This window comes from Teleopsis dalmanni, chromosome 2 (assembly GCF_002237135.1).
Source record: "Teleopsis dalmanni isolate 2A chromosome 2, ASM223713v2, whole genome shotgun sequence".
In the NCBI taxonomy this organism is placed as follows: domain Eukaryota; kingdom Metazoa; phylum Arthropoda; class Insecta; order Diptera; family Diopsidae; genus Teleopsis; species Teleopsis dalmanni.
The window spans coordinates 82700989-82716624 of record NC_051847.1 but is presented as its reverse complement, the minus strand read 5'-3'; the positions used below and the strand labels follow the sequence as shown (position 1 = coordinate 82716624).

The following is a 15636-nucleotide window of genomic DNA, read 5'->3' as shown; positions in this document are numbered from 1 at the left end:
CTGGTAAAGTATCTTGAAATAATTCACATATGTTTTTAATGAAAGCACTGAAGAATTAATTAGCATACCATAGTTTGTCTTTGCATATTTTAATAAAGAGATAAAACCATCATTTTATTTGATTGTTCATTGTTTATTTTAAGCTTTTTTTGGTGCAAGCATTGCTGATCAAATAATGATCATCATTTGTGGATAATTGACACTTAATTCACACTTAAAAAGTAATCAAAAAATATTTAAGCATAAAAACTTAAATTTAATAATTTTTATTTACATTTACAAAAGAAGCAATCAGAAGGTTATTAGATAACTTTAAAGTATAGGAGATGCATAAATTATAGATCATTAGAAGCTCAGTTATATTAATTGAAAATGATTTAATACAAGTAATTTGATATAGTAATGTTTTCAATGTACGTATATTATATTAAATTCAGCTTACAATTTATATGTACTACTATTACAAACAATAATATTGTACAAAATAATATGCAAAATAATTAAATGTCATAAAATAGTATTGTATAACAGTAATTAAATAATGCATAATTAAAAATAAATAAAAAATTTCATAACAAATAATAATAAAAATAATAAATAAATAATAATAAAAAAAATAATAATTAGAAATAATAATAAAACATAAACTAGGTTCAGCACACTTTGCTTACTTCGTAATTGGTATAAAATAAATTAGAATATACTAAATATAAAATAAACATAAAATGTTCTCTAGCTCAATATGCAAGGGAGGCATTTTCAATGTCTGAAATTATGGACCACGGGAATTTTTCTTTCACTATAATAAATTCTTGAGATATCATTAAAAATAATATAAAAACATATACTGAATTTGTGGATGAAAATTAATTGGTTTCATGATATTAACAATTATTCGTTAATTTAATATCACATTGCAATTTAGAATCTCTTAAAGATAAACTTTATCCATATAGATTTAAATCCAGAAAAGATTACAAAATCTTTTGATCTTATACTAATCTTCATTTTCTTATTGATGAACAGTTTGACAGACTACGAAAATATTTTACTAAAAATTAGTTCTTTTTATAATCCAAAACTCAACAGGCATAGACAGAAAGTTTATTCTCTGTCTATTGTTTGACTACATATAGAGTGATTTTAAATCGAATTTCGCAAATATTAACAAAAATTATTTTGGAATGTTTAATATTACGGATGAATCTACGACATTAAAATGCGGACATATTCTAGTATATATACATTTGAACAAAAATTTCTGCGGTATATGCCATGGGCGAATCTACAATATTATAATAATTTAATGCAAATATAAATACTTAAACTATCATTTTCATATTTAAACCCACAAATTATAAGACTAATTTTACCTCATTCTTGCTATGGTATCTAACACTATATACAATATAATTATGTTTGTAAAATTAGTCTGGAAGTACACAAAGATAAATTATCTTTTTTTGGCAATTAATAACATGAGGAAATCATTATATACATTTAAAATTATTATTGTGAAATTCAAAAATCCTATTTATAAAATAAATTTTATCTTACTTATCTTATAATACTTATCTCACTGTTATACTGTTTTCTCACAGTATCTGTTATAATACTTATCTTATCTCAATTATCTTATCTTACTTATCTTATCTTATTCATCTTATCTTATTTACGCTCTATAGTATTCATACAATAGTTTTTTAAAATGTAATATATAACATAAAAAATAAAATAGATAATTAAATTACTGTAAATTCTTATCTACGATTATTGTTGGCATTAATAATAGTATATACACTGTACAATATATATATGTTTATTTAATTAATTTATTTTTACTTGTATTAAATTATCGATTAAGCAGGAATTCTTTAATTAAATAATTGAGTAGCGATCATTTGCGAGAATCATAAGAATTTAGCATTATATCTGATTGACGTTTGTCACTACACTGCAAAAAGGTAATAAGTGATGTACTCATGTGTTAGTGTAAATTACATACCAAAATCAATTAATTATAATTATCATTTAAAGTTTTATAATTCCTATACAATTGTTTTATAAGTATCAATTTTAAAATGGGCGTAACCTCTAAGTAAGGTAATTACAACCCACAAATCGCTTATGAGGCATGCAACCTCAAATTACAGTTTTTTTTTCAAGAATATCTGCACGTGCTGTCTGTTACGATTTCATTTCCAGTTGTTGTTGTTGTTTTAGTCTTATTTTTTAATTAAAACAAATGTTTGTAAATTCAGTCATTGTGTAATGTAGATACAAAGTGCAGTTACAATATATCTGTGTATGTATGTTGCCACGCAATAAACTGGTTCGGTTTTTGAGTTTCCACAGTTGAACTTAAAGAGGCTCGTTGAGCAGTAAGACTACTTGTTTTAAGTGGCGCTTAATGGTGTCTAGTTTTCGCAGTAGCGAAAACTCTTTATTGGGTAGAATGCCAATAAAGAGTGAGTCTGTTTCGTGATATATGCAAACGAGATTGAAAGTGATAAAAATATAAAAAAAATAATAATATTAAACTAAAAAATGCGGAAATTTTTAAATATTAATAAACCAGTCCGATAAAACTATAGATATATAGAGAATTTTTAAACTGGAAGTTTTTTCAAGTGGAATCTGCTGTATCTCTGTAAATATTAGACCTATCATAAGATTTTTTTTTACGTTTTATATATTGAAATCATTCTTTGTAATTACATTATTAAGTTAACTATTACTACTTTGTAGATCTTGGACACTGCAATCAGTCCTTAACGTATCAAACAGTATTCCCTTTAAATAACGAAAAGACTTTTTTTTTTTTCAAATTTTCAAAAGTTTACTGTTGACAGTTATATAAAATCGTAATACGTTATATTAAATCTGTTTAATATATTTTATACGCTTCGCGTTGCTGAGGCCTTGGGGTTTTTCATGACCTAATCGTCAAGGCAAATTATTTTCATAACTCAACTTAAGTGCACAACTCATAAAATCTACATCTGCAATATAAACGAATAATAGTTATTAAAACGTTATAACTTCATATTTTCAGTTTTTTCACATAAGCCTTTATAATATATAAATACGATAACTTTTGTGAACGAACACATTAAACAGGGTCAAGATTCCAAAGTAGGGTATTCCAGGATACTACTAATATCCCAGAACAAAACTATGCTATCATATATAAAATGACTAGAAACTTTCAAGCCTCGCAAATAAAGATTATATTCTATCATATAAGACAATGAAATTTTGTTGAGATAGCAGCGAAAAGACAAGTTAAGTAACCCACCAACCAATTCAATAAAGGTCACATACCTCACATTACAAAACAGATGTAAAGTGTTTTCGTTAAATTGGTATTCTTATAACTAAAATAGGGATGTACTGGAATCAGTGTTATAAATTCATTAAGCATTCAGTATTCAAATTTTAAACCTTAAAAGTTTAATGAACTAATGAGATACTTATACATTTTCGTTTAAATTTTAAATATTTGTAATATTTGTAAACCGTTAAGATCTGTATAGCAGGGAATACGAAAGAAATTGCAATACAATCTTAGCCAATATATTAGTTACGATACGATTTAGTGAAAGGTGGAATGAGAAGAACAAAATAATAAGAATAAGGGATGAGCCTAGGGATTGCATTACAGTAAAGTTAGCCTAGGTCGTAATGATAACGTCAATTTAACAAAGTCAAAGATCAAAATGGTTCAAATTAATGTATGAATTGGGACATTCATTGAGAATTTATTATGTTACGTATTTAAGCGTTACACGGAACTGTGTAGTACATGTTTATACATTGACCTTAATTGGACTAGGACAGCCTTTGCTACATGAGAAATGCCTCTTTCATTGCTAGAGATAATACGCTAAGGCATAATAAGAGTTTTCTTGCCGTAGAATCGTGTTTTTAAAGAAAATATGTATTGATGTAGTGAAATGTTACCACTTATTTGTACTATACCTCCCTGATGTTGACTTCATCGTAATAACTCTCGATATATTAATGATATGAAGAGAAGGAGAGAAGGTTCTAGGTAGTATGGTACCATTTAGATGTTTTAATGTTTATAATAATTGCATTATATTTCGAACAATATTTAGTCAGTTGTAATTTGAAACTATACAAAATTAAGACCGAAATGATAAAATTTACTTTAAGTGAATATTTAAGTTAAACTGTTGTGTCTATTAAAAATTGTTATGTAAAAAGATACTGAACGATTAATCTAGTGATACAGATATTATTACTCTTTATAAAATTATGTGTAAAATTATTTATAAAACCAATTTAAACTAAATTTTTCTTACTCTATTAAAAATTGATTATATAAAAAATTTCAAAATTTCTGTTAATGATAATTAATTTTAAGATGTAATTGTTTATTAGTAAAACGATTATTACTAGTAAAAATTTTTTATGGAAAATTATGAAACAGTCGGTTTGTCCTCAGACTACGAATAATTTTGAGTTGTAAAACAATAATAAAATATTTTAAAATTAAGTATCCTATAAACCGTTTTATATCGTATATAAAAACGTTAATATCATAACTGGCTTTTTAGCAATTATACTGAATAATATTATATAAAAAGAAGTGCACTTTGCTGAACTAACATGTAATCGTCACGAATTTTACGCTTACAACAATGTCTTGTAGAGAATTTTAAGAGCTTGTGTTTGTTTATGGATTTAATAAAATTTGTCTTTTTGCAGTGAGTGAACAAACGTGTTTGGCAAATTCAGTTTTTCTTTTAACCTCTCAACCAATAAATAAATAAGGAAGGATTATGCAATTCTCCACTAAGCGATATATCAAAAAACAAAACCAAAACTTTGCTAATGACTCACCAATACTTGGACGGGCTATGATCACAGGCATTGTTTCATAGTGATCGCGTACATATAGTTCTGCCAGACGTTTTGAGTATGTGTAAGTATTTGGATGTGGTTTTAATAAATCTGGTGTGATTGCATCCAAAGACTTCACATCCATCCATTCGGCTAAACGCATTAAGTCCTCTGGTTTATGTGGATATTCGTACACCTTCTCATACATCACTTCCTGATCGCAATTACAAAATGCTGTCGACAAATGTATGAATGCCTCAAGATTTTTCATTTCCTTTGCGATGCACAAAGCACGTTTGGTGCCAGTCAAATTCATTTCAATCGCATCCTTTAAATTGCCTTCCAACTTCAGTGTGGCAGCCATATGGAAAACAATATTTGTATTGTCAACAACATGCTTGTAATTATCACCACTTAATCCAAGTGCTATAAAAAAAAATTTAATTATTATTGTTTTCATTAATGACAGTTTTACAATGACTCACAGTCAAATGTTACATCACCCTGATAAATTGTCACTTTATTAAGCACATCTGGTTTTTCTTCTTTAATGCGTTGAAAAATCTATTCAAATAAAATATGAAAATATATTTTATAATTACAAAATAATTATATATTCTTATTTTGGATTATATATGATGAAGCTTACCGGCAATTTGAACATTTCTTCTAATCTGATATCTGGAGTCTTTCCACGTTTGGGACGCACAATTATAATCACTTCCTTCAATTCAGAGCACGAATAGAGCAATTTCTCTAAAAGCACTTTTCCCATGAATCCAGAAGCACCAGTGATAAACACTGTTTTACCCTTATAGTACTCTTGTACTGGAGTTAAATCCGCCATTATAATTATTTGCTATAATTAAAATTAAAATAATAATGACATATTAATATTTATAAGCAATAATATGATTTTAATTTCTAATAACTCATTAATAATATAAACTCAGTAATAATATAATTTTTATGTCTATTATTTAGTCAATTTATTCAACGATACATTGAATGAAATTTTATTACTATTACAAAACCATATCATGTATATAATTTACATAGTAGTGATGTATTATTATTAAGTTACAATTGGAAGAGAAATGTACGATATGGCTTTAGCCGCCTGACAGGTAGTGATACTTTATTTGACTTAATTTGATTTGAATTTAACTTAGGTCGTGTGCGAGTTAGGCTAAGTTGCGTTCTAAATGAGGGAAATTCTAAGTTGTGCCGATAATGTAGTGATGTGTCGATACGTGTTGATAAATAGCCAAATGTGTGCAGTGTAAAAAATCCCAAAAAATCTCCCATTTGGTTTAGCATTAACTTAGCCTAACTCGCACACGTCCTTAATAATAATATTTAATTATAAAAACTGATTATTCTTTATAAGAAATTTAGGTATCAGTTAATCACAATGGGTTCAATTCTTGGGTCCTAAATGTTGTTGTTTTCAATGTAAATTAAAAATTTGAGAATGAGAGCAAAAGAAAAATTTCGATTAAACTTTAAACGCGGTAACTTTTAAATATTCAATGTCAATAAGTATAAAAAGTTTAAATATTTATTAAAAATTATAATTTAATGAATAGTTTGGATAATATATTACTTTTTATCTAGATTTTTATGTGCATATTTTTAATCAGTATGATGCAACAAAGCAATATAGTCACTGCTGTTGTCTACCTATATATCTATATGGCAGTTAGACTACTAGCGTATTAAATAGCGAAATTAATCGATTGAAACCTTAAAGAGGGACTCTTTATGAATATGAGTTCAATATTAGTGAATTTGTCGAAAACGAATCAATGAAATTGGATTCTATGTAAGGTACATAGAAAAATATTACTTTCAAATAAGTAAGAAATATTATGCGCCGAATGAAGATTTTCTAGAGATAGCAGGAAATACGACATGCCTGCAGAAAATCCATTAGAGCTGAAATTAAAATTGAAATGCCTTAATTCCAAGAAAGTGTTACTGCTCTTAAGAAGTTGTAGAATAACAAGTAGAAAATATATCTAGTAAGAATTCCATCACTATTAATTTATTAAAATAAAAAGGATCTGATTGATACAACTATGTGCATAACATGTGTTTAGATGTATAAAAGGAAGGACTGATTTCAGTTAATTTTACGAATATGATAAAAGTATATGTATTAACATTGTTTTACTTTCTCTATGAGTAAATCAGCTGTTATATTAAGGAAATTATTATTTTAGTTTACATATCCTCTTCGGACTACTAGGCATACTCTTTAAAATGAAACCATTAAAGGAATAACCGTTAAGAAAACATTGTAACAATGACCAGTAAGATGTTACAATGTGACAAGATAAGGTTCGATATCTTAAAGTATGAGATCTGTATTTAGTACAATCGATTGACATGTAAATAACAGATTTATTGCCAAATCAAATTCAGAATTCAAATCGTTCAATAATTCAAATCAAATTCAGAAATGAATTATCCGTCAGTTAAGTCCTACTGTTTAGTATTACAATTAAAGGTTTAATAATAGCGCTGGAAATCTCTAGGTCTTTATTTAGTTATTAAATTACTTTGCGGTTTTAATATTATAGATTGGCAAGTATTTTTATGCTAAATTACCCTATTAAGTGCTTGAGAAAATTATTTCCTTATCAAATTATAAGTACAGATCTTAAAATAAACATGTAAAATGGGTTATTATAACAACAACATCTATAATAATACTATATTAACCTAATAATTACTTCCAATTTAATGTTAACGATCATTAAAGTTAATATAAACAAACACTTAATTGATTATTGAAGAAGAAATTGGTTGCGATTAGCAATAATGTCATGTCTTTTAATAAATTTATTGGTATTTCACACGATATTCGAATTTTTGCATTACATTTTACTTGCAGTTTATTTCCATTATTTCTGCTTTTCATTGCAAAAGCGAATACAAAAATGTATTTCAATTAAAATTGCAGCGCTTGAAGTAAAAAGTTGCCGAAAAGATTAAATTCAGCTAAAATAACGTGTAGAGCGAAAAACTCGTTGTGTGGTTATGGGTCTATGAAATGAATTTCTTTGGAGTTATGTTTGAAAATTGTGCAACCCGCGAAATGTGCAAAGTTGGAAAGGAACGCAATGTGCAGTCGGAGCAATCATACTTGGCTAAAAGTTGCCATAGAAAAATGCTTTCAATTTCGAGCATTTGAAAACGAAATTGTAGATTACAACGCAATCTGTGCGATACATTAATTTCGCAAAAGAAAATTATTATGTAAAAAATCGATCCGACTATAAATCATATTTATTTTATATTTATTACTGGCAAAAGAATTTTGCAATACTTAAACACAGAATAGTAAGCTTAATAAACCACTTTTAAGCGTTGTTTAAGCATTTCGTAGTTTTGGTTTCCTAACAGAATCGCACATGAACAATTTCTTAATTGCATATAATAAACACTTTCTGAACTAAAATTACATTAATTTTATCATTTAATGTTACACATTTACACGTTTTAAGTTACTTATTTATTTAATTTTCTTAAGCAATACCTAGCCTAGTATTAATAATGTAAGTATAATTATTTTGGTGCAGTAGAAAATTACTTGTCGTTTCGAATCAATCATTAAATATTTGTAAATAAAAACATATATCATGTTTACTGTAGGTATATACATTTATTGGCAGTTTTCAATATGAATAACTTTTATTTTATAAATGTTGATTAACTCAACAGTAATTTGTTTCGTTACTTGAGAGCGTTTTTATATGTGTTCTACTTGAACAAGTAAAAAAGTTTATAAAAGTGTAGAGCAAGAAGTAATACTTCTAATCAATTAAAACTACAATCACATCAATTTATTTTTACAATAATACTAAAAAATTTAATATATGTGTTAGTATTATTCCCACAACCAGCCGGTGGGTTGAACAGAAAACAAAAACCATCAATTAATTTTGTATTAATTAACAACTGGTACAATTGATAATTAACGATTGATTACTGATTATAATAGGCACACTCGTAGCTACAACAGCTACAGTACGCTAAACATGTGATTATAAGTGGAACCTTGAGTCAAAGAGCACAAAAAAGTGTTTATTCTGATGGATCGGAATAATCAGACAAAAAATTATAGTTAAAACATATAAGAATCATTGTACGTATTAATGAAGGACAAAATTCCAGTATTTAGGAAGTATTGTATCTGAATATGGAGGTACAGCGCAAGATGTGATAAGTAGTGTAAACCAAGGCGTTGTAATTACTCTTTCCCTATTTGGTCAACCATCACTTCCGCTCAAATTGAAAGAATTGAAAGAACTTCTCCATATCAACTCTCTACAACAATCCCATGATCACTCGTGTTGACGAGTATCTTCTGTCACTCGCCCGTAGGTATCTCTCCCGGCTCCATGAGCTTCCCTTCGACGTCTCTACTCCTCTCACTCTTTCAAAAGACCTTGTTCTAGCTTTGCGCTATAGGCCCCCCCAATACATGACACCCTACTTCGATGAAGTGAACCATAACCTCTCCACTATCCCCTTATATAACCGCGGCTTTCGTGACCCTAGTCACAAAGTATATTGTTGATTCAATCCCCGCTAGTTAGCCGTAACCCCTTCCCCTTCTATATCGTCCTTTCTACGTAGTTCATGCCCTTGCTTTCTGATTTAGATGAGCCTAGTTCACTAGGTATTAAATCTAGTTTCTTATTCCTCTCTCCCATGATTACTGAAATGAAGTTTCCACATTGCTGTGGAAATCTTCTCCTTTCATTCCTAAGAGGTGGTTTTAGTGGGTTCAAGTCTCACACTGTGGCTTTCGATGCTTTCCACCTACTGCAAAAAAAATTGTAAAAGCCTTGGTGCTTTTACAAGGCTTCGTAAAGTGTGGAGCTCCAATACTTATAGTTTAAGCACAAAGATAAAAATCTTTAAAGCATGCGTTCTTTCAGTTCTCCTGTATGGTTGCGAAACCTGGTTTGTTACAGAAAACATACAAAGCAAGCTGAGAGTATTTGTTAACCGCTGTCTCCGCAGAATTTTACGTATCTTCTGGCCAAACAGAATATCAAATCACGATCTTTGGACCAGAACAAATGTTAGAGATGTCAATCTTGAAATTCGTAAAAGAAAATTTGGATGGATCGGGCATACACTTCGCAAAACTCCCACCGAAATTTGTCAACAGGCGTTGGTATACAACCCGCAAGGTAATAGAGGAAGAGGCCGTCCAAAAACAACATGGAGAAGGTCAACGTTTAATGAAATAAACACCATTTTGCAGCCCCTAAGAAGAAACATAAGCAACATTACCGACATAAAGGGCGTAGCGTTACGTCGCGAAAGGTATAAGCGGCTTATAGACAGCCTATGCCCAGTATAAGAGGCTGCTGGAAATTATAGACGTCGTGTTATTACAGTGTTATAAAACAAAATATTAATAGATCCTGCATCCACAGCCCAAGATATATGAGTAATATATATCTATGACAGTATATATGTGATTCATAATACTATATTCATCGTAGACCACATGTATATATACTGGCATAGAATATATTTCTAATAAATACTGAGTTATGAATGCATCCACAACCCAAGATCTATGAGTAATATATATCTATGACAGTATATTTGTGATCCATAATACTATATTCATCGTAGACCACATGTATATATACTGGCACAGAATATATTTCTAATAAATGCTGAGTTATAGATGCAACAAATTTTATTGTAGTAGGCTATATACTTCTGAAAAGTAGAAGTACTGTAAATTTTGACTCAATATGGAATAGCGTTGACTCATGAAGAAAATTCAGGAGAGCTAGCGGTGAAGTGGAGACTAATTAACAAAACATTGGTGATCTTTAATTGTTTTAGAAATGAAATATTAAGAAATGAAATCATTTACAAAATTTTGACTTCAGACAATGCTCAATAATTTCACATGCAAACGCTTGTTTCTTTTAATGGCAATTGGCAATGTATTGTGACTGATCTATTGAGACCACTTCATAATGGTAAATATGTGCTCGTAGTAATCGATTGCTAATCACTGAGTAAACTGCAAAATATATTTTAGTCTATATCTGTAATCCATAATCTATTTATTATTTCTTATCTAGATTTTTTTTTTGTTCATATCATCATTCTAGAAACTGCCTAGATACATAAACTTTTTATCGTCTCTCATTTAACTCCATTAATCTGGAACTTTTGTTATTATCAATTTTATAAAAAACATATCTATAATATTTTATCTATAATTCTTGTTATTATTACTATCTGAAAAATGAAATTCCCTAGATTCGCAATTGTTTTAGTGACACTAATACAAGACTATCAATTTTAAAACTTTGGATAAAGACTCAGTTTTCTTTAAATTTTGATTTTAATACTAAATTTGTGTTTGTACAATATATATTTCTATATGCATAATGGCTATCCATTTAATATACATATATGTGTTAAATATATATATATATGTAAATATTCAACTAATTACTTTAATTACAAATAGTACTGCATTAAATAATAATGCATTAAGTAATATTGAGACTAGAAAATAGAAACTATAAGTTGTTCTGATGATAACATGCTACTTAATTAAATTATATTATTTATTTTAAAATATTTAAATAAAAAAATATATTCGTTTAATTAAAATTCAATTATTATAAATGAAAAATATCATATTATTTTACAAAAATTAATATGTCAGTTTCGAGTTTTATAATCATATTTATAAATTTAATTAGATCTTAGTGAATATAGAGAGAGAGACAAGTGAAAACTTTGTAAAAAAATATGTGATAATCACATCACATAAAGTTAATTATAGCGTATATTGTTATAATGGAAACAAAGGTTATTAATACTCTTCCCCGCCTGTGATAGACAAGAGATATCAGTAGTTGAAAGCGTTGATATTTGTATTAAGACATTTCAATCGAACCTAATATTATCAGAATATAATATATGATCTTGAAAATTAAAACGTAACCTATGGAAGACATATTCCTAATATGTTTTATTGAAACTTAATAAATGGAATTAGAAGATTAATCACAAGAAAGTAGTTTGCTCAATAATTATGATAATGTAGCACAAAATTATAATTACTTGAATTGAAAATAGGAATATGAAAAATAATTAAGTAAAAATATCAATAGCGTATACAAATAATATGATATATTGTTTTTAATAGAAATATTGATTATTGACCATTGTAATGTAAATAAAATTTGTTTTAATAATAATTTTTTTTTTCGTTTTAATATAAATTTATTACGTTTATAAAAATGATTCAAAAAATTAATATTGGTATTATGAACTAAAAAATTAAAAACAATAGCATATTAATAATATAATTTTATTATAAGTTATAATAAAGTTATAATTGTATACATTGCATACATATATTGTATATACAGAGGCAGAGCTAGACCATCTCTGACTTTGGAGACATCAGAATTGCGGGGCCCTTTTATTATCCAGTTATAAAAGTAAATAAATTACATTCAGTAATACAAGAAAGCATGTATGAAACTATTATTACTAAACAAATTAAAATAAACACAAATAAAAATAAATTAATTTTCCTACTTTTAGCAACACTCAATTTTTTTTAAAATTATATCATAATTTGCACCAGTTGCTGTACTCGGTTCAGTTTATAGAATTGCCAATAGTCTCTCTTGGATCATTATACTTCTCAAGTGGGTCTTAATCATTGTGGTTACTATATAAACATTCGGATATAGTTCAGATATGATTAATGCCATATATGAACCCAAATTGTTTAAAATATTCATCAAGTGCGCGAGACCGTCGGCGGTCGCCGACATCGCTGACGCCTAGCGCCGCCACTGTATATATGTTTATATATATACATATATATATATATATATGTATATAAGTTACAAATAAAAGTTTTTAAATTTTAATTTCTTTGATTTATAAGCGAAATTCAGTTGTAAATATATATATACGTATTTTTTACTTTTGATATTTATTTAATTATATGTTATATTATAATTATGTTTATTATGTAATATGTTTATTATAAAACTATTATTTTTAAAGTTTTTAATATTTAAAAATGTTATATTTTCTATTTGCTTTTCATCTTCTTTCATTTGTCTCGTTTTTTTTGCAATATAAAATTATAATCTCTGTTTTTTATATTTTGCACTTTGACCTAATTTTATAATCATTTGCGTTTCAAAGTCTTCATTTAAACAAGTTAAAGTTTATTGAAGTGAACATCACATATTGTCTATATGTATATGTAAGTTTAGTAATACAAAATTTTATTAAAAAATATTTAAAAATGAAATGAAAACATATATATATATATACATATATATGTATAATAGAAGTAAATGAATACGCCGTTTAACACAGTTTATTTTCAATGCCAAACAACATTCGGAGCACTTAGCAGAAGAGGCTAGAGCCATGCTCTACTTTAAATAAAATTATACAAAAAAGGTTACAAAAAAAATATATTTAGATATAGCAACAAAATTTATTTAAAGTAATTTTATTGTTTATTTTATTTACAATCAATTAGATTCGTGTTTATTCCAGTACAAAATTCTTAAAATACTTATTATTACAGCAGTCGCAACGATAGACTTAAGTAACAAACTTGTTACACAAATAATACAATGATTCCTTTACTTTAAATAAATTATAAGCAGATTATAAGTTTTTTTAATTACTTCATTTTTAATTTATACTTCACGAAAATTAATTATTAAAAAGCAATTTTCACATTTACAAAATTTTTAAACATAGTGTTTTAATTTTAATATTAAAATGAGCAAAATATTCGATCAAAAACCTGAATATCTGAAATTGAGTTATTTAATAAATGGAATAGGAAATTATAATTATTCAAAATTAATTAATTTTTGAAAACCCTCATCACTTTTAAAACTCTGAAAATTTCTTTTCCAAGTTTCTAAATTATTTTTTTAATAAAATTTCATTTATTATGTATCGTCTCCCATAAGTAATAAGCCTATTATAAAACGCCGGCAGCCTTTTTTAACAAAAGCAGTATAAATAGATCATTTTAGAGGCTAATTCCAAACAAAAACAAAAGCGGTGCATAAAAGATGGGGAATGGGCATCTGGAATGATTTTTATCAATTAAAATGGTATGACTTTGTATTCACCACCCACATTTTTGTTCTTTAATAAGTTCATCGAAGACGATTTTGATTTTTGACAGTATGCGAAACAAAATTTTTTGTATTGAATATGAAAAAAAAAATTATTATTACAATGGCTTTGCAATCACAACCGAAGACGGTAAACTGATTAAAAATTGACTGCAATTCACTTAAATTACGACAATCGAAGAAGCCATTAAACTAATATCTAGCAGAAAAATAATAATCACTTGTTCCAACAACCTCTCATCTCTAAATGCCATAAAAAACATACGGCAGATGAACCCTTAATACTCCGAGTAAAAGAAATATTACTAAGTAGCAAAAATGTAAAGCTATTATATACCCATATAGTTATAGATATAAAAGATAACGAATTTCTTAACAAATTTAGCAAAGCTATGGAAAAATCTCCCACATTTTGTATCAACAAACACACAAAAAAGGATATAAGAAAAGTAACTCTACACAAGAACTTGTAACTTCGACGCACTACTTTAACTACTATAAATTGATTAACCAACACAAAAACAAACCTAATCTACCACCAATCTTATCACGTTCTCAGCAGCGCATCATAAAAAGATTAAGACTAACAAGATTAAGGCATTCCAACCTAACTTACATCCACTTGCTCAATAGGGATGTACAGCCAACATGTCCCAAATGTGGATATATTCTAACCATGAGCCATCTCATAAACTGCTACAACAACCCAACCTACGATACCAGTCTTTTCTACGCAATCAAGAATAGCGACTACAATATAATAAAGCTACACCTACACAAAGACATATTAAAACCAATTTAGATATAATTCTTAACATAAATAAGAAGGACTTAGAAGCCAAATTCCTTATTCTTAGTAAATTTAAAAATTAATATAGACGATAGAATAAAGAGGATGACATAGTTTAGTTTAAGTAATATTAATTTTTATTTGATCGTGATCTTGATGACTTGACTCTCAAAGAGAGTCAAAATATATAATATAATAAAAAATACTAAATGTTGAATTATTTAACAAAAAGCGACCTATAACCAGATTAAAAAATATATAAAAACCATTTTAAAAATTAATTTTAACGTTAACTCACAAATAAATAATTAAAGTAATTAATTGATGTTATCTAATTAACTAATGTTAATATTAAAGACAAATAAAAAAGGTGAAAAGTATAAACTTTAAGTTAAACCTTATTATTTTTTAAAATATAAAAAATTTTTAATTATTTTTATATATGAAATCACTCTGATCACTCTTGTTCAAACTTCCATATAGCACTTGAAATTTTCCTAAAATTTATTTTTAGCACTCCTGGAAGATGCCAAAGGTATATCCATGCGGGAACGCTATATGAGCGTTCGTGCAAATTTATTGGATAGCAACCCTCCCTACAGACTCCTAAGAAGATTTTTGTACCTGAATATTAGTGAATCACACTACTGAAAGAATCTTTTAGTAAATGTTTTGGTTAGGCGGGTGTTATTGAGAACTACTACAATATAGCTTAAAATATCTCAATTTTTTTTTGTTATATTTTAATCAGAGTATAAGAAATTAAAATTTTTATACTAAATA

General features: G+C 27.3%; 1 protein-coding gene across 1 annotated transcript in view; it reads right to left on the bottom strand.

Moving 5' to 3' along the window:
- LOC119680762 (putative fatty acyl-CoA reductase CG5065) overlaps positions 1 to 15636 on the bottom strand; it is a 36612-nt gene that overhangs the window by 10458 nt on the left and 10518 nt on the right. Inside the window, exons 2-4 of the mRNA XM_038093728.1 lie at positions 5519 to 5728; positions 5355 to 5433; positions 4870 to 5295 (exon numbers count right to left, since the gene is read on the bottom strand). Coding sequence (XP_037949656.1) covers positions 4870 to 5295; positions 5355 to 5433; positions 5519 to 5716 — 703 coding nt within the window. The 5' untranslated portion in view covers positions 5717 to 5728. The remainder of the gene's footprint in view (positions 1 to 4869; positions 5296 to 5354; positions 5434 to 5518; positions 5729 to 15636) is intronic.